Consider the following 26783-nt stretch of genomic DNA (forward strand, 5'->3'; position numbering starts at 1 on the left):
CTAAATTAAAAAAAAAAAAAAAAAGGTGTGAAATGATGGAATGTTTACATGAAATATTCACGTGGGATGACGTGAAATGATGTTTACGTAAAATGATGTTTACATGAAAAATATGTGAATGTAAAATGATGTTTACATGAAAATATGTGCAATGTGAAATGATGTTTACAAGTCTGACATGTTGTTTACTGCAGCATAATTTTCATGTGACAATATATTCAATATGTGTACCAGTTCAATGAGGACATGTGGCATCAAAATAAAAAAAAAAAAATAAAAAAAGGGAGATGTTGTATTTACAATGTTGTATTGTAAACCGTCATAATTATTGACCTCATGGGCTTGCCATATTGTAGACAGGATGTGACGTAAGGATCGAGTGTAGATGTTACGGGCATGCAATAAACAGACCCGGGCTCATGAAGCGTGTCGATTATCTTTATTAAGACAAATATGAAATATTACACAGAGGACCAGACTTAACTTTTTTTAGATTCCTGTAAGATAATTAACACATTCTTTCCAGGTCATTCTGACTCCAAAACCATTTCCACATTTGTTAACACTACATCTTGCTGGGGCCTTGTTATCAAACGGATTGTGCCATTACTTTGATAAAACTCTTAAATCCTACAATCTTCAGCCTCTTTTGGCAATTTTCCACAGCCTCATCTCTCCTCAGTTCTGCTCCACACCACACCAGCCCACTGCTGGTTCCCACCCCCACTCAGCCCGGTTTATGCGACCACTTTGTTCATGGTTTCAAGTGGACTGCTCCGAGGTGACGATTAAGATGTAAGCAGACAGCAGACGTCGATTGGCCAGTGTCAAGAAATGTGCAATGAGATCAGCCCCAAACACATCGTTAGGTGAAGAGGTGTGCAGGTAAAGGAGTACCGGTATAATGAGTGAAAAATTGTTATCGGAGTGTTCAAGATAAAGAATTTGTGTGTCTGTCTAAAGTGAATAAAGGAAAAGAGTTTAAGTTTACTTAATCATGAGAGGTAAAATAAAATTAAGAATCAAAAGTATAACAAACACGTAATAACCAAAGGAAATGCTTAATCTTCTCTATTATTACCGGTACTCTTTATAATCAAAAGAGGATTAATGATTCATCCGTGATTGTTATGTGCCTTTAAAATTTAATCTCTTGTATAATTTACTCTTTATAATCAAATGTTTTGTGATTAGAAATGGTTTGTGACTGTCAGTAAAGAACTTATCAGAAGTGATGAAGAAATCTTTTCATAGAATAGAGAAGTGCAGAATGGAAAACAGGAAGCAGGTGTGACCACAACAGCAGTAGCAGTTGAGAAAAGTGGGAAGACAGAGCAAAAAACAAGAAGTTAACTGGAACAGATGTGACCACAGCAGAAGTTAAGAAGATGCAAGCAATGGTAGAGAGGAAGTTACATGGTAACTAAGCCCGTTGCTTAGGAGCTACGTCACTGGATTACCCGCCCAGCAATAACTGCAAACTACATCTGAGACACCGCTTCCTGTGATCATGTTCAAAAGATTAAGATGACGATCATCCAATGCAGGCAGTCACTCAGCGGTGATACGGTCTCAGCTTTTGGGTGCGTTGAAGACAGCAGCTCGCTAACCTCAGCACGATGTAGCCCAGCGCTATACATCACCACGAGACGGACTCCCTGCGAGATCAAAATATGTTCAGCGTGTTGTTTTTGTTAGTTTCTGGTATAGAAGTTCCAAAAATTGTGTTGTGGACCAATGATGAGGTACAGACATTCCTAATTTTATTGACCAATGTTAGGATTCAGTGTGAACTGGACAGCACCACAAGAAATGAGCACATTTACAGAAAGATATCGAAGATGACGGCTTAGCATGGTTACACCTGGACTTACAAGCAGTGCCAGAATAAGCTAAAGAAACTGAAGTCCATTTATTGGACAATAAAGGACCACAACGAGTGGAGTGGCTCGAACACAATGACCTGTTACGATCTCGCCCACTGAGTGGAGAACAAGTCACAGTGGCAATTCATCTACACCTGAGAAGAACCGATAAGACGACAGTCAAGTAGAGTCGCACTTATCAATGGCAAAGTGGCTATAGTGGTTACTTCAAAATTTAAAAATTCAAATCAAGCAGCAATGATCCACTTTAGTCCTCAGAACTCAGGATGGTAACACCAAACATCACTGGACGTCAGACCGTAGTTCTCCTCTCTGACACACTCGGGCAGCTCAAACTGGGTCAGGTGACGCAGGAACTTTCTGATGATGTGTCCCTCAAACTGCGCTCGTCTGGGATCTCCGATCAGGACCTTGGTGCCGTGGGTTTTGATGCAACGATCCAGCCAGCTGTGGAGATTGTTGGCGAGGGTCTCGTCGTAGAACATGTCGCCCAGGAGTATCAAGTCGAAGCCCTCGGGGTTTGAGCCAATTATGTTTTTCGTCACAGAAATAGGCGGCTCAACATGGTTCAAGTCAGAGTTCATGTGGGTCGCAACGACTGCAACTGTAACACAAAAAGGTAAAAAGTTACTTCAGTTGGATCATCACCTAAAGCATGTGGTACAGTAGTCACTCACTACTTCTCGGTTCATTTTTTTGTGGACTTGCTCTATCGTGGTTTTTCATTGTAAGATTGGACATGACACACAACTGGCTGTTTGATGGATGAGCTGCACGTTAGGCATGGTATTTTTATTTAAAATAAATTATTTTAAATTATTTAGCATCTGTGTGCAGCCCATAGCTGTGAGAGAAGCTTCCTCCTGCAGCTGCTCAGCCGATATCTGTGCAGAGCAGAGAAGTGGGCGTGGCCAAAAATGCTGCCAGAGGCAGAGTTGAGATCATGACATTCTGTGCTATTTTAGAGCATTTAGAAACATTGTTTAGACTATTGCAAGAGTGTGGGAAGGGTTTAAAATGCCTTAAAAAAAAACTACTACTTACTACTTGTACTACTATTCCTACTTGGCGGAGCTCTAAAACCTGGTTTTAGAGCTCCGCAAAGTACAGCACTGAATTTGCACTGGTGAAAGTTACTAATGATATTCTCATGGCCTCTGATAATGGACAGGTGTCTACACTGGTCCTGTTAGACCTCAGTGCTGCATTTGATACAGTTGATCATAATATTCTACTACAGAGACTTGAATATGATATTGGAATTACAGGAACAGCTCTAAATTGATTTAAATCATATCTATCAGATAGATTCCCATTTGTAAATGTAAATAATGAATATTTATCATACACCAAAGTTAGTCATGGAGTTCCCCAAGGTTCAGTGCTTGGGCTAATACTCTTTACCTTGTACATGCTTCTATTAGGTAATGTTATTAAACAGCATGGGATAAATTTTCATTGTTATGCTGATGATACACAGTTATATTTGTCCATGAAACCCAATGAATCCAATCAGCTACTTAGACTACGTGCATGTCTTAAAGACATAAAAACCTGGATGACCCTAAATTTTCTGATTTTGAACAGACAAGACTGAGGTTTTAGTTTTTGGACCAGAGCACCATAGGAATACTTTTTTCAGTCTTTTGCCCTCCTTAGATGGCATTAATCTGTCCTCCAGCTCTAATGTTAAAAATCTTGGTGTTATTTTTGATCAGGACATTGTAGTGGACTAGGCCTGATGTCAAAACTGACCAGATGGACAGAAACTGTCATTTCATTGATTTGAATCCAGAAATACAGTTTGACCCATCCTGAGACTTTCTTTCTTGAATTAATCAAGTGGAAAAGACAATTCTCTATGATCATTACTATTTTACAAATGTTTTGATAATCAAATTGTGTTAGTTCAAACAATGTTTACATGTTGAAGTGAACTACTCATTTTTATTAACTGTGAAACAGTAAATAATGATCCTTAATCCTCATTCAAAGAAGAAATCAGGTTAATATGCATTTCTTGATTTTCTGTCTTCAATGAGCAAAGTTGTAAGTGTGTTAAAGTTCAAGCTTCGGTCAACTAGAAAGTTTACTGAAAAGAAATGTCATGTTTAACTTTTACAGCGAGATACAGGAGAGGTGGCTCCACGAAGTCTGGTTTTGCCATGATATCTTTCTGTCTGTTCTTAAACAATTTGAATCTTTTCCTTGACTTTTAATAACACCTTACATCACAAACCACACCTCTGCTTTGGTCCATCCACCAATCAAAAAGCTCTCAAATGAACCGGAAGTAGAGCCCATTTAAATGTGGCAACTTCCCAGTTCAACAGTAGAGTTCAGAGTTATGGAGTTCGGAGTTCTTGGAATCCAGAATGCAGAGAGTTTGGGAGTACCTGAATGCAAACGCAGGCATTCATGGATGCTGCTAAACCAAACAAGCTGAACCAGAGACGATTTTGGGAATTATAACTTCTGTTTGGATAACCTTGCACGACTCTCGAGGTATTTTAGCTGTTCTCACTGAGACGCTGAACAGTGGTTGGAAGTGAGACTCCACGCCGGAACTGATCTATCTTCAGAAAAGGTAAAAGTCGACCTTCACCAAAAGTGTACTGTTGGGACAAGCTGATTTCCGAAGGAGCGTGCACGTTCTGGTTAAAACAGACAAATTCCCTCACACATCTCTCTGTAAGATAAATCTCAATTTTCCATCTTTAAACTCTCCTTTCTGCTAGAAAATTAATCCAGATGTTTTCATTAATGTCTGTGGTGTAGCAACGGAAAATCATGGCCGTATGGTTTTCCTGGTTGTAAAGCTGATTGATTATGTTGTTATTTTCATATTCTGCCAAATTAATGTAAATGTTTGATGTTGAACTTTGATTCTGTAAATAAATGGCCACATTCATTTTGATGGGTCAAAGATAAATGACGTCTCACGTTACATTTCTGTTAAATTCAATGCACGTTTATATACAGTCCAGAAAAATGAAGAATCCGTTTTAATTGATGAATATATCTCAGCATCTGTTCATCTACAACATGTATTTTATCCCCCACATTAAAAACGTTACTAGAACCGCCTTCTTCCACCTGCGTAATATCACTAAAATTAAAAAACATCTCATCTAAAATTATGCAGAAAAACTGGTTCATGCATTTGTCATGTCTAGACTGGACTGTTGTACTGGTTTATTATCTGGGTGTCCAAATACTTCTTTAAAAAGTCTTCAGTTGATCCAAAATGCTGCTGCCAGAGTCTTAACTGGAGTTAGTAGGAGAGATCATATCTCTCCAGTTTTAGCTTCTCTCTATTGGCTCCCTGTCAAATCCAGAATTGAAATCAAAATCTTACTTCTAACCTACAAAGCTCTCAAAAACCTAGCTTCATCTTATATTACAGATGTTATTGTTCCATATTTTCCTAACAGAGCACTTCGTTCTCAGACTGCAGGCTTACTCGTGGTCTCTAGAGTTTCCAAAAGCAGAATGGGAGGAAGATCTTTCAGTTATCAGACTCCTCTCTTGTGGAACCAACTTCCAGATTCTGTCCGTAAGGCTGACACATTGTCCAGTTTTAAGACTGGGCTTAATACTTCCCTTTTTGATAAATCCTAAAGTTAGGGTTGTTATACTACCTTAAATTTAGACTACTGGAGGACAAACTGACATCGTTTCCTTAAATGAATTGTTAAAATAGAATTGTTTTCATTTGATACTATTTTTATCTTTACGTGGTTCTTGACCTGCCATTGTGTATCTGTTCCTCTCAAACCTAGCAGGTTGAAGCAGATGGCCGCTTGTCCTGAGTCTGGTTCTGCTAAAGGTTTCTTCATCATGAGGGAGTTTTTCCTTTCCGCTGTTGCCTTTGTGCTTGCTCAAGATGAGAGTTCTGTGATGGAGTTAGTTGGTGCTATATAAATAAACTGAATTGAATTTTTCACTTATTGCGGGGCTTCAGGTTACGGATCCCCCCGTGATAAACAAGGGACTACTGTAAACTAAGACACCGCATTTGTAATTATTATTGCCCAAAAGCAAAAAGAGGCAATAACACATTTGGTTACCTGTAGCGTCAAAAGAACATTTAGTGAACCACTGGACAGATTCTAATGAAATTCTCAGAAAACAACCATATAGTTGTGCTCTAAAGTAGTTTACATACCCTGGCAGAATTTGGGATTTTTTTGGCCATTTTACAGAGAATATGAATGGAAACACACTTTTCTTTCCCTCGTGGTTAGTGATTGGGTGAAGCCATTTATTTTCAAACAATTATTTTTGCCTTTCTTGCATCATAATGACAACAGAATATACCCAAATGACCCTGATCAAAAATGTACATACCCTAGTTCTTAATACCATGTGTTGCCTCTTTTAGCATCAATGACAGTCTTTTGTGAAAGTTGTGGACAAGACACTTTATTTTCATACATGGTAAAGTTGCCCATTCTTCTTGGCAAAATGTCTCCAATTCCTGTAAATTCTTGGCCTATAAAGAGCTGCATGATGCTGTTAAAATCAGTGAATCTTTGTTTCTTTGTTAAAACAGGTCTCTCTTGTAAATGAGTCCTTGTGCTCAATGAGACCAACTTGTATAAATAAAGGTTGAATGAATGAATGTATCTGGAACCTTGACTCAAGGCTTGTTTGTAGTCCAGATTTTATTGTGACAGGAAATAAATCTTTTAAAGCTTGGATCTGACTCTTAAAACATTTTGACTCGTGTAATTATTGTCTGGCAAGAGGTTTTTGGAATGTTCTGGGGAAATCATCATAAGGCAATGCTTCTCAATTATTTTCTGTTATGCCCCCCCCCCCCCCCCCAAGAAGTAAACATTTCGTGCCCCCCAAACTCTCTGCCGCGACTATAAATAATATGTCTATAAAATTGTAATAAGTACACCTTTGCCCAACATTGTGTCCTTATTAACATTAAAGAAAAAAAAAGAATATAGATCAATTTACAACGAAGAATAACTTTATTAACATTGTTCTTTTGGTCTGTAACAGAAACAACTTAAAGTGCATCAATTTGCCTGAAAAAAAAAAAAAATCCTTTTTTAAACTGTAAACATTTTTGACCATTTGATACTGAAAAATAAAATAAAATATAATCAATAAATACTAATAAATTCAAATTGATCAGCAACATTTTAACTCAGGAGTGTTATATAAAACACTTTGGCCTACAAAACAAAAATGAATAAAACAATTTGTGCTGATTTTATAAAATCAAAAAGAAGAAGTCAGGATCAATGAGCACACTCATCGATAAAACTAAAAAAAAATTGTCAACATGAAAGAGGAAAGAGGGGGCAGGTAACCATCTTGCTTTGAGTTTACTCTTTGTCTCCGGCATGGTGTGGGTGACAAGTGTCCAGTGCGTCATTAAAACATCAGCTTAACTGAGGAGGTGAATTTACTTTGTTAGCAAATAATAGAGTCCTAACATTTATTAAACATTATTTTTATAAATTGTGCTTTGACAAACTCATCGATAAAACTAAAACATGTTGTTAACGCAAAAGAGGAAAGAGGGGGCAGGTGTCGTTCTCACTTTGAGTTTACTCTTTGTTGTATGCGAGCTGTGAGTGACGTCCAGTCCAGAGCGCATGGACATAAAAACAGCGACGGAGGAGGTGACGGACGGTCGGAGTTTATTTATCGTGTCAGCAGCAGAGGGGAGAGACACAGTTCATGCATGGCTCCAAAAACCACAAGGCAGCCATATTTGCTTATAACTTTATTATTAGGAACGCACGCGACAAAATGAGGATGGTGGGGGAAGAAAAAAAAAAACCTACTCCTTGCGGCAAAATAAGCATGTTTTCTAGGGTCACACGAGCCCCCTCTGGCATTGCCCCGGGCTCCCCCAGGGGGGCGCGCCCCACTATTTGAGAAGGACTGTCATGAGGTAACAATTTTAAAGTTCAGTTATAGTAAAGTAATGAATTAATTAAGAATTAATGCGCATCAGTTGATCCCCAGAGAAGATATATAGATGAGGTTAGAGCGGACATGGAGTTAGTTGGAGTGAGGTCAGAGGATGCAGAGGACAGAGTGAGATGGAGGAGGATAACTCACTGTGGCGACACCTGAAGAGGGGAAAGCCGAAAGAAGAAGAAGTTGATCCCCAACACATAAACCCTATCAGATCACACAAGATCTTTGTGAAGTCAACCCTGTCTGTCTGTTAACAAAATATTGCATGAACCACTGGATGGATTTTAATGAAACAGGAATCAGTGAGTGGGTGCATGCAGTATCTATAAATCATCTGCCTAACTGTTGGCACAACCATTGGCAACCTCACTGATCCTGGCAGACCCACATCACCCGCTGCACCAGGAGTTCAAACTCCTTCCCTCTGGATGCAGATTTCTGCTGCTCAGATGAAGGACCAACAGTCTCAGAGACTCTTTTTATCCCTTTATCCCATTAGGTTTTTAAATTATTTGTTGTGATTTTCTGAATGCTTTACATGTTTGTTTCTGTGTTTTTATTTATTTTATACAGCTGGCTGCAGAACAAATTGCCTTAAGAGGACAATAAGTTATCAGCACAGCCCAGAAGATCATGGGCTGCCTTCTTCTCTCTGGAAGATCCACACTTTTTTCCTGCTGCATAGGAAAAGCCCACAACATCTTAAAGGACACATCTCACCCTGGACATGATCTGTTTTAACTGTTACCATCAGGGAAATGATTTGTCTATCAAGACAAGAACAAACAGATTTAAAAATAATTTTTACCCCTCTGTTACTGAACTTAACTAAAGCTGTAATAAGAACGTAATAAGTGCATTAAGAGACAACTTGTGTAATATCAGTCTGCTTGTGTTGCACATATTGAGTGTTTAAACTCTAACTATTACCTTTTATACAATTTATATTTATAGATAAATATTTGTTGCTTTGTTTTATATTGTACTGTTTTTACATTTGCTCTGGGAAGCAAACCCAAATTTCGTTGTACTCAGGTGCAGTGACAATAAAGGTCTAATCTATTCTATAAAGATCATTGAACTTGTAAATATAACATGGTAGTAGCTGACGGCGATTCACCTGCAACACATATTCTGAGCTCATCTCCCAAAGGCAAAATGCATTAATTTGAAGCTCTCCATTTAACTAAATCTGAAAACCAATAAAAAGTCTATAATCTGAATGTACCATTGCTTTGTTAAGACTTTGCAACTCTGCTTCAATAACTTTTTTTTTTTCCTTTTATCATCCTAAAGTTAGACATTTGACCACATTTTGTTTATGTATGGAAGTAAATTAAACTGTACCAAAATAATTTGAAGTAGATGTCTTATAGAAGAGGGAATAAATAAATAAAAGCCCACCAGGGTCGATGTCATTGGCCACTACATGAGCAGCACCACAGAGTTTGGCAGAGATGGCCGAGGCTCCACAGCCGCTGCCCAGATCCAGCACAGACCTCCCCCGACACACACCTGGATGATCCAGGAGGTACCTGCACGGACGTAGTAAAAACATGAACCAAAACTAAGAGGTCTAACCAGGTTTATTTATGATGGTGGTTATCGGACCTTGAGAGTGCCTGTCCTCCCGGCCAATAAATTGCCCAGTACGGGTCATCGAAAGGCCAGAGCTCTGGTTTTTCTCTCCAGAATCTGCAGTCGGGAGTAAATAATCTCAGTTTGATCTCAGGAGTCAGACTCTTCCCCACAACCACCTCTGTGTTCTCGGATATAAATCTTCTGATAAGCTCATCGGTGCTGCAGGTTTTAGAAAGAGGTCTGTCTGTCTGTGTATGCAGCTTGATAACTTTTCTAACAAACAAGAAGCGTTTAAAAGGTGATAAACATCCCGACATCCTCACTTTTTCTGATGAAAATGAATGAAAACTTACACGGAAATGAGCTGCTAATCAACTACATCGTTGAGTTTTACACCTCACTATCCGCCTCTGATGTTAAAGAATACATATATGAAAATCACATTTAACAAATGTGAGTTGCTATATCGGGCTACTGGTTGCTAATGCCTAATGCTAAACACTGTTGAGCAACTAGGAAATAAACCCGTCACTGAAAGTGGAACGTACATAGTTCCGCCTCTAAGGTTCCTATTCTCAGTAAACAAATGAATCACAGTCTTATAGTCTAAGTTTTGTATAAAATGCAAGTTAGAAATAACTATGCTTTAGTTTTTCAATACATCTTTTGATCGTTCTTGTTTTTTTTTAACCTTTTGTTTTCTTTTAATTTTTCCATATTGTCTATTATATTTTGCCTTTTGTTTTCATATTTAGTCCACAAACTAATTTAAAGTCAGTTCCTTAACTGAAGAGCAACGGACTTGCTTACTTGCAGGGGTGCCACTGAAGGGGAGCCAGGGGGGGATGTCCACTTTTTAAATTATTCTTGTCCTTACACTAGCCCCACCCACCTTGACCACATAATTTTATGCTCAATTCCCAAGACTGCTTGGTGTGCATTTATTTAATCCCCCTAGCTATTTAGTATTAGTAGAACCTCACAAACATAAGGGCACACATTGTTTTTAGGCAAACGGGAGTTTAAAATATTAAATTAAATATGGTTAAAAAAAAATTAAACATAAAACTGAAAATCTAGTCCTCCTGAAAAAGTACAAACCGGATTCCAAAAAAATTGGGACATTAAACAAATTGTGAATAAAAACTGCATGCAATGATGTGGAGATGGCAAATGTCAATATTTTATTTGTAATATAACATAGATGACAGATCAAAAGTTTAATCTGAGTAAATGTAACATTTTAAAAGAAAATATGTTGATTCAAAATTTCACAGTGTCAACAAATCCCAAAAAAGTTGGGACAAGTAGCAATAAGTGGCTGGCAAAAGGAAAATGAGCATATAACGAACAGCTGGAAGACCAAATGATTTGGTATAAAAAGAGCTTCTCAGAGTGCCAGCTGAAACTCTACAGTGCAAAGAGGAAGCCATTTCTAAGCAAGCTCCATAAGCTCAGACGTTTGCACTGGGCCAGGGGTCATTTAAAATGGAGTGTGGCAAAATGGAAGACTGTTCTGTGGTCAGATGAGTAACCATTTGAAGTTCTTTATGGAGCACTGGGACGCCATGTCATCTGGACCAGAGAGGACAAGGATAGCCCAAGTTGTTATCAACACTCCGTTCAGAAGCCTGCATCACTGATGGTATGGGGTTGCATGAGCGCTTGTGGCATGGGCAGCTTGCATGTCTGGAAAGGCACCGTTAATGCAGAGAACTATGTTCAGGTTCTAGAACAACATGTGCTCCCATCTAGACGTCATCTCTTTCAGGGAAAACCCTGCATTTTTCAACACGATAATGCCAGACCACATTCTGCAGCAATCACAACATCATGGCTATGTAGGAGAAGGATCCGAGTACTGAAATGGCCAGCCTGCAGTCCAGATCTTTCACCTGTAGAGAACATTTGGCGCATCATAAAGAGGAAGGTGCGATAAAGAAGGCCCAAGATGATTGAACAGTTAGAGGCCTGTATTAGACATGAATGGGAGAGCATTCCTATTTCTAAACTTGAGAAACTGGTCTCCTCTGTGCCCAGACGTCTGTTGAGTGTTGTAAGAAGAAGGGGAGATGCCACACAGTGGTAAAAATGGACTTGTCCCAACTTTTTTGGGATTTGTTGACGCCATGAAATTCGGAAACAACCGATTTTTCCCTTAAAATGATACATTCTCTCAGTTTAAACTTTTGATCTGTGATTTGTGTTCTATTCTGAATAAAATATTAGATGTTGGCACCTCCACATCATTGCATTCAGATTTTATTCACAATTTGTTTAGTGTCCCAACTTTTTTGGAATCCGGTTTGTACAACCAGTATAAGATTAATGTAATCAACATTAGGATGCTGAGTCTCAGGAGGCAGGGCATCACGGTGGCACAGTTGGTGGAGATGCCACCTCTCAGCAAGAAGGTTGCCAGATCAAATCCCAGCCAAGGATCTCTCTGAGTGGAGTTTGCATGTTCTCTCTGTGCATTCGTGGGTTTTCTCTGGGTACCCGGGTTTTTTCCCACAGACCAAAAAACTTGCATGTTAGGCTGATTGGTAACTCTAAATTGTCCCTAGGTGTGAGTGAGAGAGTGAATGGTTGTTTGTCTCGTTTGTCTCTATGTGGCCCTGTGATGGACTGGAGACCTGTCCAGGGTGTACCCCGCTCCTTGCACAGTGATGGCTGGATATGGGCACCGGCAACCCCTGTGACCCAAAATGGAAGAAGCGGGTAAAAGATAATGGATGGATGGATGAATTTAGCACAGGACACACTTCAATAAGTTAAGTAAACTTTTTACTCTATTAGGACTCTCCCTACTGCATAAAATAGCTATCATACAGAACGATTTCTTCTTCTAACTTCATAAATTAAGGTTATCCCTCTTTAAATAATTTTTATCCAATAAAGCCTTTATAGCTACTTGATATCAATAAGAATCTTAAAAACTCTTCAGATGGCCTTGACAAAATTACAGCCTATCTTATACAAAAAAAATTGCACCTTATAATTGTTGTTCCTTTAACATTTATTTGTTTCCATGTGTTGGATTAAAAAAAATGCTTTCATTATCTACTTACAAAAAGGAGCCACACAAAAACAAGATTTTTAACCAAGTTTAGTTACAAGGGCAGACGGTCATGAAACATGCTTTTACAGACGTTCAAAGTTACATGCTTAGATCCTCATTGTGAGAATCTGCAACCAGACAGTGTGAGAGATATGCTTATATAATACACACTTATCAGACAGAGGCCAGTTAGGACGACCTTGGCTTTCCAGCTTACAGACTCGGAGACGACCTTGGAGTACCAGCTGCACACGAAGTATCAAAGCAGCAACTCATTCAACTCTTTCTGCTAACTCAAACACGTGGTTCAACATTAATTAAATATTAGCAGTGATAGACGTCCATAAACGTTTCCCTAAATTCCCTTGACACCATGTCACTTGAATCTGGTATTATCCCACAAGATTTATAACTTGCCAAGGTTACCCCACTGTTTAAAGGCGCTGATCCATCTGTATTTTCAAATTATCGTCCCATTCCAGTTCTCCCTTGCTTTCCCAAGATACTTGAAAAGTTGGTGTACGCTAGACAATTGAAGCATCTTGATGCCAACAATAATTTTTGAGCATAGTATGGTTTTAGGAATTGTTCTACATATATGGCTCTCTTGCATCACAGAGAAAATATTTAAACTGCTTTTGAGAAAAATGAATATACTCTAGGAATTTTCTTAGACTTATCAAAAGCTTTTGACACTGACTTATGAAATCTTATTAGCAAAACTGTCTTCTTGTGGTTTTAATAATAATGTTCTGAAATGGGTTGAAAATTATTTGCACAACAGAGAGCAAATTGTAATTTTTAATGATAAATTATCACAGCTGGATGTTCTAAAATGTGGAGTTCCACAAGGATCCATTTTGGGTCCATTGTTTTTTCTCATATACTTTGTACATTATTGATCTAACAAAAGTATCTAGTATTTTGTCACCTTATTTGCTGATGACACCAATCTTTTTGTGACTGACAGTAACCTTGACTCACCAAATCACCTTGCTCAGTGGTTTCAGTTAAATAAACTATCACTTGATGTAAAACGGTCTAATTTCATCTTACTTAAAAATAAGAATTACAATCCTGAAAAAAACTAAAATTCATACTGATAACAATTTACTTTCCAATGATTCATCAACAGGGCAGCACGGTGGCGCAACTGGTAGAGCTGCTGCCTCTCAGCGAGCAAATCCCTGGTTCAAACCCTGGTCCAGGGGCCTTTCTGGGTCGAGTTTGCATGTTCTCTCCGTGCATGCGTGGGTTTTCTCCGGGTACTCCAGTTTCCTCCCACAGACCAAAAACATGCATGTTAGGCTGATTGGTAACTCTAAATTGTCCCTATGTGTGAGTGAGAGAGTGAATGGTTGTTTGTCTCATTTGTCTCTATGTGGCCCAGTGATGGACTTGCGACCCGTCCAGGGTGTACCCCGCCCCTCGCACAGTGATTGCTGGACATGGGCACCAGCGACCCCCGTGACCCAAAATGGAATAAGCAGGTAAAGATAATGGATGGATGGATGGATGATTCATCAACAAAGTTTTTAGATGTCTATATTGATGAGAACTTTGTTTTAAGAATCATTGTGAATCTCAAAATCTTTAGGTATCAAAAAATGGTTAAAACCTATTGAAAAACAAGTACTTTATTAACCTTGAGCAATAGTTCAATTTATCCCCAAATTCCTTATTATAATTTAATTTGGGCTATTCGTTCTTCTTACTTACATTTGTACAATCAATTCTTTTTTTTTAAAGCATGAGTCGTGCAGTATAAAACAAATGGAAGTCAGTCTTGTTTTGCTAATGGGGGATGGGGTGTTTTCAGCTGAAAGGTTTTCCTCAGAGGGTCAGCAGTTGGGTTGGGGAGTGGGATGGCAGGGGTCTGCAGAGGCTTTGGAGCCGTGTGTGGCTCCAGCCCCTGTCAAGTGGTTCCTTGTAACTTTAATAAAGTTATCATTTAAAATAACCATATTAATAGGTACTTTTTTTCAGTTTTTCCACCCAGAATTTTTGCAGTTTATGCATGAACTTTCTGCAGCATTATTTATTTATTATTAAACTTTATTTAACCAGGCAAATCCCATTGAGATCACAGCTCTCTTTTGCAAGGAAGGCCTGGGCCTGAAGGCAGCCTAACATGCATGTTTTTGATCTGTGGGAGGAAACCGGAGTACCTGGAGAAAACCCACACAAGCACGACAAGAACGTGCAAACTCCACCCAAAAAGATCCCAGGTCCAACAGGGGATTGAACCTATAGCCTTCTTGCTGTGAGGCAACAGTGCTAATCACTGAGCCATTGTGCTACCATGACAACATAAATAAAAACAATAAAACATAAACGAGTATATTTATACAGTGAACATAATGAAATGTCATAAAATGTTTCCTATTTTAAAGGTTAATATGAGATTTTTTAATTTTTTTTTTCAGTTGTAAAGGTTGCAAATCCCTGATATGGGGGTGGTGGATGTGGACAGGGGTAATGATGAGCTCAGCATCATAAGGAATGTCATCTACCACCAACTTCTGAATGACTTCAGATCTGGTTTCTGACTGAAAGACATCTGTTTTAATAGATACTCAATATACATCCAGTCTAGTTTCTTTTGTAATCTGCTGGCTCATTTCCAGCACATAATGCATTGTTCACTGACCTTCATGGGAATTTGTTGTGCGAATAGGGAGGAAAAAAAACACAAGAGTAATCAGTTACAATAAAATGATGTAAGATGTCGGTGCAGCAACTGACTTCAGCAGAAATATTTTGGGAAATTTTTAATGTCATAAATTTAGTTTGATGTAACAAACAATAAAGTCAGACTTTATTTCTTCTAAATTGTGAACATGTGTCTTACAATTATTTCGGTTCAATTTATTGTAAATCTGAATCTCATTTAAGAGAAGTCAGCATATCTTTCTATATTAAAAAAAAAAACCCATCCAGGACATTGGTGTCAGACCCAGTCTGACCAGAGCCAGTTAAATCAAAAGAGACAGCTCACACCCATAATATTGACTGTTTACTCTGTTGACCTCTGACAGGAGGCACCACAGCCTATGGACCAGAACCCCCACATTCTGAACAGTTTCATCTCACGAGCTATCAGACTGCTGAACTCAGGTCACTAATGAAGTGACCACAACAGCAAACACACACACAGCCACAGACATTCCTTAACACCAAAGTCTATAAAATTCATGTAAATTATGTACTCCTACACTGCTGTGGAGAAATGAAATTAAATTTAGTTCTGTTTTGCATAGTGCACTGTACAATTTTGAATGAAAATAAAAATTTTATTTATTTATTTATTATTTAGTTAAAAACAAAAAAGGCCTGAGTAACGGTAAATTTTTACATTCATAGTTTTGGCAACAGAAACATCCTAACCTGCAAACAGTTCTCCAACGGATCATTTGAAACCTGGGAGTGGTCACAGGTTGTTTAAAGTCATCTAACAAGGTTGAGTCAGGTCCTCTGTATAGATTCTTCCTTGTTGAAATGAAATAAGTTTTTTTCATTTCAACAAAGAAGAATCTATCCAGAGGACCTGACTAAACCTTGTTGGATTTATCTACTTGAATTAATGAGCAGCATCATGGCTTGTTTAAACTTAGTTACTCTTTCCCACGGTGCTCTTTTCACAGATCTAACAAACCATTCACAAAAGGCCAACTTCTTGAAACTCTATGTTAAAGGCAATTTGTTAGAAAGATAATAACACATTTACGTTTTTAATCAGATTATAAATATTCAGATCACTTTGCTTTATTTCTTTTTTCTGTGAGATGCTCCAGACCGGTACAAAAGAAAGTTAAATGTTGGATCCAGGACAGTGGCCCCATACTGAGAGATTGTTTTGATCGAACAGACTGGCAGGTTTTCAGAGAAGCTGCTGAAAATGGAGGTTTGCTTGATCTTGACCAATATACATCCTCAGTTCTGGGTTACATTAGTACATGTACTGAAACCGTCTCCACTATCAGCAATAATAAAAGCTACCCAAACAGAAAACCTTGTTTGAATGCAAAGGTGCGCACCCTGCTTGAAGCCAGGAACACTGCCTTCAGGTCTGGAAAATCAGAGGAGCTGAGTAGGACAAGAAAAGAGCTGGTTGCTGGTATTAAGAAGGCCAAGGCCACATATGCACAGAGGATCAAGGGTCAATTCATCTCACAAGACCCTCGGAGCATGTGGAGGGGCATTAAGTGCATAACAGATTATAAAGGAAGAAACGAACATTGCCCCAAAGACCCATCTCTGTCTGATGCCCTCAACAAGTTCTACGCACGTTTTAAAGACCTGAACAGACCACCCAGCACCAGACTCACCTCACCACCGAATGAAGAGCATCTCAGTGTGACCTCAGTCGAAGTAAGGAATACTTTCAGGAGGATTAATCCGCACAAAGCAACTGGCCCAGACAACATCCTCGGAAAAGTGTTGAATGAATGTGCCGATCAGCTCTGCGAGGTGCTGGCAGACATCTTTAACACCTCACTTACCCTGGAGACAGTTCCCACCTGCCTGAAGACTGCCACCATCATCCCGGTCCCAAAAAGCTCTACAGTGACTGGTCTGAATGACTATTGGCCAGTGGCCCTCACCCCGATAGTTGCTAAATGCTTAAAAAAACTGGTCATGACTCACATCAAAACAACCATCAACATCAACGAGGACCCTCATCAGTATGCATACCATGAGAACCGATCAACAGAGGATGCCATCTCCTCTGTGGTCCACACTGCGCTCAACCACCTGGAGCAGAAAAACTCTTACGCCTGTATGCTCTTTGTGGACTTCACATCCACCTTCAACACCATGATCCCCCAAACCCTGATGGACAAACTATCCACACTAGGACTAAGCCCCTCCATTTGCAACTGGGTACTAGACTTCTTAACAAACAGACCACAGTTAGTGAGGATCCACAACTTATCCTCCTCCACCATAACCCTCAGCACTGGCTCTCCTCAGGGATGTGTGTTGAGCCCCCTCCTGTTTACTCTGCTCACGTATGATTGTGCAGCTACCCATCCAGGCTGTCACATTGTAAAGTTTGCAGATGATACAGCGGTGGTGGGATGCATCACAAACAATGATGAGTCCAGCTACAGGCAAGAGGTGGAACACCTGGAGAGCTGGTGCAAAGAGAATAACCTTCACATCAATGTGAAGAAGACAAAGGAGATGATTGTAAACTTCAGAAGGAACAAAAACATCTACACCCCCTGAACATAAGAGGATCTGCAGTGGAAGTGGTCTCCAGCTACAAGTACTTGGGCGTACACATGAATTACAACCTCAGCTGGAGCAACAACACCACCAGCCTGATCAAGAAAGCTCATCAGAGACTCTACTTCCTCAGACGGCTGAGGCGAGCTGGTCTGGGAAGCTCAGTCCTCACCTCCTTCTACAGGTGTGCAGTGGAGAGCATCCTGTGCTCCAGCATCAACGTGTGACATGGAGGCTGCACAGCTGCAGAAAGAAAAGCTTTGCAGAGAGTGGTGAAGGCTGCACAGAAGTCTGTCGGAGTCAGCCTCCCCACCATCACAGATATCTACACCTCCAGATGCAGGAAGAGGGCTACCTGCATCATGAAGGACCTCACTCACCCAGCACACACACTTTTTGCCCCACTCCCCTCAGGAAGGAGGTTGAGAAGCATTAAGTGTAGAACCACTAGACTGAGGAACAGCTTCTACCCTGAGGCTGTTAGACTCATGAATCTCTAACCAGAATAATCACTGTGAAAAACCACATCATGTTGCTGCTGATCTGTTTCAATGTTGATGTGCTCATGCGTGCACATCCGCTCACAGACTCATGTTCATGTTTGTGCTGATGTTCAATGTTTTATGTTATGAGTGCTTAGTGTATATTTAGTTGATGTTTTTCTTAGTTCATATCTTAGATGTTATTACTGTTTTTCTTATACATTTTATTGTTGGCTGTAACTGGGACCCTGTGTACATAATTTCGCTCCACCACATGTACCACATGAGGTGCGAATGACAATAAAGAATCTCTGACCCTGACTTAGAGAATTCCTTAAAACTTTATTTTCTGTCCTTCACATCCTCCTCTTTCCTTTGTTTATTCATTTGATGAGCTCCAGACACAGAATCCTCTGTTTACATTTCACCACAGTGAAATAAAAATGTTTCTTTCCAGTCCCATATAGGTCACTCACTCCTCCCCCAAGAATTTTTGCAATAAACACCTCCCTTGAAGCTGCAGAAACAAGGTGCCCAATGTGACCACTCAGTCTGAAAATTCTGAATTTTTAAAATTCTTTTCCATCCATCCATCCATCCATCCATCCATCCATCCATCCATCCATCCATCCATCCATCCATCCATCCATCCATCCATTTTCTTCCGCTTATCTGGGGTTGGGTCGAGGGGGTAGCAGCTTAAGTAGTAAGTAGTCCCTCCAGAATGCCCTGGGTCTTCCTCTGGGTCTCCTCCCGATGAGACGTGTCTGGAACACCTCACCAGGGAGGCGTCCAGGAGGCATCCTAACCAGATGCCCGAGCCACCTCAACTGGCTCCCCTCGATGTGGAGAAGCAGCGACTCTACTCTGAGTCCCTCCCGGATGACTGAGCTTCTCACCCTCTCTCTAAGGGAGAGCCCAGACACCCTGTGGAGAAAACTCATTTCGGCCGCTTGTATCTGAGATCTCGTTCTTTTGTTCACAACCAACGACCATAGATGAGGGTAGGAACGTAGATTGACCGGTAAAATGAAAGCTTCGCCTTTTGACTCAGCTCTCTCTTCACCACGACAGACCGGTACAGTGCCCGCTTCACTGCAGATGCCGCATCTATCCGCCTATCGATCTCTCGCTCCATTTTTCCCTCATTCATGAACAAGACCCCAAGACACAATACATACATAAATTCCTCAACCTGGGGCAGGACCCCTTCCCCGACCCAGAAAGGGCACTCTACCCTTTTCCGGCTCAAGACCATGGCCTCGGATTTGGCGGAACTGATCCTCGTCCTGGTCACGTCATACTCGGCTGCGAACTGCTCCAGTGGCAGGGCCCCAGAGATGGGTGAGATTCTCCCGGAGTTCCTTAAGGCTCGGGATGTTGTGGGGTTGTGTTGGCTTACATGACTCTGCAATATTGCGTGGACATCGGGGGCAGTTCCCCTGGATTGGCAGACTGGGTTGGTGGTCCCCCTACTAAAAAAGGGGGACTGTAGAGTGTTTTCCAACTACTACGAGTTACACAAGTACACGAGTTCAACACAAGATGATCTGTGTTTTGATCCTGTATGCTCCACACTGGTTTGTCGTCATTATCTGCATCGTTTTTTTATGTCTATATTCTGATTTACCTCATTTTGTATTTTGCTTTGTGTGTTGCCTGTTGTTTTGTCTGTACATCACTTTGGTTGGCTTTGTAGCTGTTTTAAGTGCTTTATAAATAAAGTGGCATGGCATGGTATGGTATGTGTGCTAAAATGGTATAGTTGCTGAACTGTTGTGTGTCATGAGAACAGGAAGTTCTGGAAACTAGATTAGCCATGGAAGAGGAACTGAAAAAGCAAGAAAGAATGTGATATGAGGGGAAACATGTGAGATCAAGGCAGTAACCTTCTGTGTGACTGCCAGGAGGTGAGTTACAGTTAACTGGGTAAAAGGTCACAGTGGGTAGCTCACAGGAGGTGTGACCACCAGACTATAATAGCAGAGAGCAGCTCCTGTTTCCCCAAGATTTCCCCGGAACAGCTGAGACGAGGGATACAGGCAATTCTCCAGATCTGACTTGGAATTATTTTGTTTACACATTTGTCATTGTTAAAATAAAGTTGTTAAAAAGTGTGAAAAAGAGTCTGCAGTCCTTCCGAGCAAACCAACCTGGGAAAGTCGACCAGAGATACGACTTCGACACATGCTGTACTGAATTGCAGGCCACCTGCAGCTTTGGGACTCATCAGCATGAAAACGACCTTGAAGAGGCTCATAAGCACGGACCAGTAGAATGCACCCTAATCTGGGCAGTTTGGACCTTGGAAGTACCAGTAAAGACTCGAGGCTAAAAAAGTCTGCCTGAACAAATCAACAATTGTAGCTTATCTGAATCTGACTCCCCCTGTTGGCCTTGAAACAGGCCAACATATCAATTTCTCCTGGTAAATGTGTAAACTAAGGAAAAGATTTGTCTATTGCAACGCCACCCCCCCCCCCCCCCCCTTTTCTGTGGAGGCTTATCAGAATTGTGCCAGCTGACCATCATCTTATCAGGACAATGGACTATCTGTTAGTGCTTCATGGACCGCCTCGTTGTCAAATGCATATGTAAAGTGTTTATAAATGTGCTTGCTGGCAGAGTTTTTAAAATTTATTTAATGTCTTAAATCGTGTCCTGTTAGGACAAGGTGTGAAGAGATCTTTTTTTGTAATGTCACTATCCTCTCCTCACGGCTTTGTCCCTTTTTCTATCTAAAAAATGTATTCTAAAAAGGATAAGAATATAGCAGCTACGTGCACTACGTCCATCTTTCGGACGACTGTACGGACATATTCTCGTTGCATGATACAATCGTACAATGATAATAAAGCTTATTCTGATTCTGAAAAGTCTTTCAATAGTCTTAGGCCATGGGTGGCACGTATCTTCTGGCTGACTCTCTGCGATGGAATCCATTTTGGGTGTGTAAGCAGCAGTGCTGCGGGTGTGCCCAGCTCATATCATTGGCCCAGCTCTTCTTGAAGGCGGGTCTAACGTTACCTACAATGTAATGGACAGTACCCACGGTTAACTCTACATAAGTAAAGGACAGATACATGAAAAATGTACTTAAATACAGTAATGAAGTACTTGTACTTTGTTACATCCCACCACTGCCGCTGGCCAGCAGTTGAGGGTAGACCGCAGAGTCCTGGCCTGATGATGTTGCTCTTCTGTGCTGGGCCATCCTTTTGGCCAGTGGCTGTTTAGTTTCCCCGATGTAAGACTGATCACAGCCCTCCTGACACTGAACAGCATACCCAATATTACTCTGTTTGTGCCGGGGCACCAGATCTTTGAGATCACTCAGCCCTCTGTGAATAGCAAGCGACCATCAGGGCACTAACGATCGGTTGTTAGGCAGATGATCCTCCTTTTGTATGTGAAGTTTGTTGCAGCTCCTCAGAATGAAGAAGTCTTTTGGATAAAAGTTGAAACAAAGAAGAATCCATCCAGAGGACCTGACTTCACTGTTTTAAATGTTTTTTTTTTTTTTTTTGGCTCTATTAAACTTTTAAAATTCACTGATTATATTCTTTAAAGTGCCCTGTGATGGACTTGAGACCTGTCCAGGGTGTCCCTCGCCTCTCGCACAGTGACGGCTGGACATCAAGGAGGTTTGAAGCCAAGAAGCTGAGAGCGACCACATACATTCGCTTGTGAGGCCTCGTGCTCGTCATGCCTATAGGCTTGGAGGCTTGAAGCCAAGAGAGGCTGAGGGCCTTTTGTTCATACCGTTGCTTGCAAGGCCTTGTGCCTCTATGGCCCTGGAGGCTCGTTTGTCATGCTTGTTTGTCATGCTCAGACTCACACTAAAGCTCCCAGTATACTCCCGCGTACGTCCATACGCGGAGGTACGCGGAGGTACGAGCGTACCCCCCAGGGCATAGGTACGCACGTACGTACATGGAGGTACGAGCGTACCCCCCAGGACATATCCATGCAAAGCTCAATTTTACGACCGCGTACGCGTAGTTGCACAATAAACTGCCTGGCGACGGACTATTTTGTATGCGACACCAATGTATTAAATCTCCTTCTTCATCCCTGATCTGGCCTTTTCTTTTGTTTTTTTTGCCAAGAGGCAATTGATCTCTTCCTCCTCCGTTGATGCAATGACTGAAATGGAGAGAAATGAAGGAATTTGTCATGAGTGAATTAAACTCAGGTCCAGCATGGCTGCGGGAGGGTCTGGAGATTTTCTGGTGGGCTGGTCTGATGTGTGGGCTGCAGAGCCAGCGCTCCCTGTTTTATTTATTTATTTTTTAGATATTTTTAGTAACAACAAATAAATACAGAACACTGCTGCGGCTGAGGCTGCCAGCGCTCGTTTTTTTCCTTTTTTTTTCTGACTTGTCAATCAGTCCAGTAGGCGTGTCAGCAAATGACCAATCGGCGACCTCAATTTGTCCCGAAGGTAAACGCCCCTTGTCTGTGGAGCTAACTGCAGCTGCTCAGGGTGTACGCTCGATTATGTAGTCTGAACCCTCTGTGTACAGTACATGCGTACGTACGCGTGAACATACTTTTGCGGGAGTATACTGGGGGCTTAAGCAGGAAACATAATCACAAATCTCCTGATGCATGCTCAATAATCCAGGTAAAAAAAAATCTAAAAAAGTTCAGTCTGGTCCTCTGGACATTCAAAAAAACAAAAAACAAAACAAAGCAAAAAAATATAGAAACGTTTCGTCTCTCATCCAAGAGACTTCCTCAGTCTGAGGTGCTGTTTTCAGCTCAGTCTCTTAAATAGCACCTTCTCAGAGTGGATCAACCAGTTTTCTGCTGACAACCAAAACCAGCTGATCACATGCTCAAGAGCATGTGATCAGCTGGTTTTGGCCAAAGGGTGATGGGAGTCAAACTGCAAATACTGGTCTGTGTGGGTGGGTTTGTGGGACACCTCAGTTTGTAAATGTCCTCTATCGGAGCAAGTGATGGACTGTACAGATCAAGCACGCTTAGCACAGCATGTCAAGTCCAAGACTCGACAACAAAACAAGTTTAACTTACTAATAACTCATCAACACCATCACAATTCCAATAACAACACATTCAGTGTAGGACAACACTCCAGTAGTCAATTACATGCCAGGGAGACAGAAAAGTGGGTGAAAAATTTATCTGACAGACAGCTCACCCAGCCAGAGACAGAGATTCTTGCCAGGGGACTGAACTTTGCGGTTGCACCAAGTAGAATTCCTCTGGTGGAGATGATCACAGCCACTGAGCCAGCCATCCACAACAACAAAATTAAAAAGGGTGAAGCAGAACAACTCAGAATCAAAGTTTCAGCCTGCCTAAGCAATGCCAAACCACCACCTTCCAACATCAGGAAGGAGGGGAATGCACTCACCACTCTTAGCAAGGACAAAAACATCATCATTCTCCCAGCAGACAAAGGAAGGTGGGCAGTGATTTTGAACCAGAAAGACTATCATGAGAAAGTTATGACACTCCTTAGTGACTTAACCACTTATGAACCTCTGAAAAGTGATCCAGGAAGTGGTTACAAGAAGAAGATGATAGATTGCCTGAAAAGTTTGGAGCAGGACAAGGCTATTGACCGTATTCTGTACCACAGACTGTACCCAGGGGAGGCCACACCTAGTCTGTATGGTTTACCTACAAACAAGGTGTACCTTTAAGACCAATTGTTAGCATAATTAACTCTGTCACTTACAATGTTTCCAAATATCTGGCTTCTGTACTCATCCTTTTAGTTGGCAGCTCAGAACATCACATACAGAACACTATGGACTTTGTGGATAAGGTGAGGGATGTCATCATAGAGACTGATAAAACAATGGTCTCTTTTGATGTCACATCACTCTTTACGTGCATTCCTGTTGATGATGCAGTAGAGGTGGTCAGTTTAAAATTAAAACCAGACACCACTCTGAGCAGCAGGACCACACTTTCCACAGAACAACTGTGTCAACTCTTGAAACTGTGCCTGTAGTCAACCTACTTCACATACGGGGAGCAATATTATAGGCAGAAACATGGGTGTGCTATGGGGTCTCCAGTTTCTCCTATTGTTGCCAACCTGTACATGGAAGAGGGAGAAAAGAGAGCCTTGACGTCCTTTTCAGGGACACCACCAAGTCATTGGTTCAGGTATGTTGACGACACCTGGGTTAAAATTAAATCTCAGGAAGTCCAACATTTCACTGACTACATCAACTCTGTGGATAAATACATCAAGTTCACACGAGAAAATGTAAAAAATGGCAGACTGGCTTTCTTGGACTGTGAGGTCTCAATCTCTGATAGAGGACATTTGCAAACTGAGGTGTCCCGCAAACCCACCCACACAGACCAGTATTTGCAGTTTGACTCCCATCACCCTTTGGAGCACAAGTAAGGAGTCATCAGGACTCTGCACCACAGAGCAGACAGTGTCCCCACTAGCTCAGGAGCCAGGAAGAAGGAGAAATCCCACACAAGACAGGCTCTAGAGCAATGTGGATATCCTAACTGGGCCTTCCTGAAAGCAGAGAAGAAACCCAAACAGTCAGCCAACAGTCCAGTCAGCCATCAGGTGAAAAGGAGGAACCCAGACCAGTTGTCATTCCGTATTTTGCGGGAGTATCAGAGAAACTGAGACGTTTATTTTCTAAACACAACGTCCCAGTGGCTTTTAAACCCAAAAATACATTACAGCAAAGACTGGTTCATCCCAAAGATCCGGTCCCCCGGCACAAACAGAGTAATATTGTGTATGCTGTTCAGTGTCAGGAGGGCTGTGATCAGTCTTACATTGGGGAAACTAAACATGTACTGCTGTTCTAATTAGGTCAGCCGTTTGTAACATCCATCCATCCATTATCTTTACCCGCTTATTCCATTTTAGGTCATGGGGGTCGCTGGTGCCCATGTCCAGCAATCACTGTGCGAGGTGCAGGGTACACCCTGGACGGGTCGCAAGTCCATCACAGGGCCACATAGAGACAAACGAGACAAACAACCATTCACTCTCTCACTCACACCTAGGAACAATTTTAGAGTTACCAATCAGCCTAACATGCATGTTTTTGGTCTATGGGAGGAAACTGGAGTACCCGGAGAAAACCCACGCATGCACGGAGAGAACATGCAAACTCCACCCAGAAAGGCCCCTGGACCGGGGTTTGAACCAAGGACCTGCTCGCTGAGAGGCAGCAGCTCTACCAGTTGTGCCACCGTGCTGCCCCGTTTGTAACATTCCAAGTGAAATGTAACCTTTCTACCAGAACGCAGCTGGCTCCCTTTACCGCTGTTTTAAAGTGTTTTAAATATGTCAACTCACCACTTTTCCTTTGTAACCCTTCTCCCAGACCATAGCTGGCTCACAGCTGGCTCCTTTCACTGCTGTTTTACAAGCGTCGACTCACCACTTTTCCCTTCTCCCAGACCACAACATGAACTCATAGCATTTCATTTTATACAGTATAAATCATTTCACTTCACCCTAATCACAGGATGTAGGGCAACTTGTTACAATCACATAATAATCAATGCATAGAAAACAATTCTTCAACATCACAGAGAGTACAAATCTGTTACTTGGAAGCCTCTGGCAGGTACGATTTCATTCAATAAACGACTTTACTTGACAGAGGGCAGCAGACAATTTCACTAAATGTGACTTTACTTGACAAATTAAAAATTAAACCATAAATTGAACATTAGAAACAGTACGATGTATGGGTGTGGTTTTCATGTGTGAATCACAGTTGCCATACAGCGCTCCTTGTTGATGTGTTTCTTACATTTGTGGCAAATAGTGCTATCCTTTCTGTCCAGGATGGAGGGGCTCATCCAGAGTGTTGGGTCTTGCGTCTCTCAACTTTCTCTTCACAATATCCCACAGGTTCTCTATGGGGTTCAGGTCAGGAGAGTTGGCAGGCCAATTGAGCACAGTAATACCATGGTCAGTAAACCATTTACCAGTGGTTTTGGCACTGTGAGCAGGTGCCAGGTCGTGCTGAAAAATGAAATCTTCATCTCCATAAAGCTTTTCATCAGATGGAAGCATGAAGTGCTCCAAAATCTCCTGATAGCTAGCTGCATTGACCCTGCCCTTGATAAAACACAGTGGACCAACACCAGCAGCTGACATGGCACCCCAGACCATCACTGACTGTGGGTGCTTCACACTGGACTTCTGGCATTTTGGCATTTCCTTCTCCCCAGTCTTCCTCCAGACTCTGGCACCTTGATTTCCGAATGACATGCAAAATTAGCTTTCATCCGAAAAAAGTACTTTGGACCACTGAGCAACAGTCCAGTGCTGCTTCTCTGTAGCCCAGGTCAGGCGCTTCTGCCGCTGTTTCTGGTTCAAAAGTGGCTTGACCTGGGGAATGCGGCACCTGTAACCCATTTCCTGCACACGCCTGTGCACGGTGGCTCTGGATGTTTCTACTCCAGACTCAGTCCACTGCTTCCGCAGGTCCCCCAAGCTCTGGAATCGGCCCTTCTCCACAATCCTCCTCAGGGTCCGGTCACCTCTTCTCGTTGTGCAGCGTTTTCTGCCACACTTTTCCCTTCCCACAGACTTCCCACTGAGGTGCCTTGATACAG

At 41.4% G+C, this 26783-nt stretch overlaps 1 protein-coding gene across 1 annotated transcript; it reads right to left on the reverse strand.

The window, feature by feature from the left end:
- Positions 1-1987: 1987 nt before the first annotated feature.
- etfbkmt (electron transfer flavoprotein subunit beta lysine methyltransferase) lies at positions 1988-9733 on the reverse strand. Its single transcript, XM_037682744.1, has 3 exons — positions 9447-9733; positions 9240-9370; positions 1988-2490 (listed from the first exon to the last, which is right to left on the reverse strand). Exons 1-3 carry the CDS (start codon positions 9731-9733, stop codon positions 2141-2143), a joined length of 768 nt encoding a protein of 255 aa, XP_037538672.1. The 3' UTR covers positions 1988-2140.
- Between the last annotated feature and the right edge of the window lie 17050 nt (positions 9734-26783).

This window comes from Nematolebias whitei, chromosome 10, assembly GCF_014905685.2.
Source record: "Nematolebias whitei isolate Nwh7 chromosome 10, NemWhi1, whole genome shotgun sequence".
Lineage (NCBI taxonomy): Eukaryota > Metazoa > Chordata > Actinopteri > Cyprinodontiformes > Rivulidae > Nematolebias > Nematolebias whitei.

Bases quoted from the DNA above. Each gene is read 5' to 3' on its own strand.
- etfbkmt (XM_037682744.1), bottom strand. From the start codon at position 9,733: ATGTCGGGATGTTTATCACCTTTTAAACGCTTCTTGTTTGTTAGAAAA. The intron at 9,371-9,446 runs GTCCGATAACCA...ACGTCCGTGCAG, and splicing joins GGAGGACAGGCACTCTCAAG to GTACCTCCTGGATCATCCAG. The intron at 2,491-9,239 runs GTGGGCTTTTAT...TTTGTGTTACAG, and splicing joins GGCCAATGACATCGACCCTG to TTGCAGTCGTTGCGACCCAC.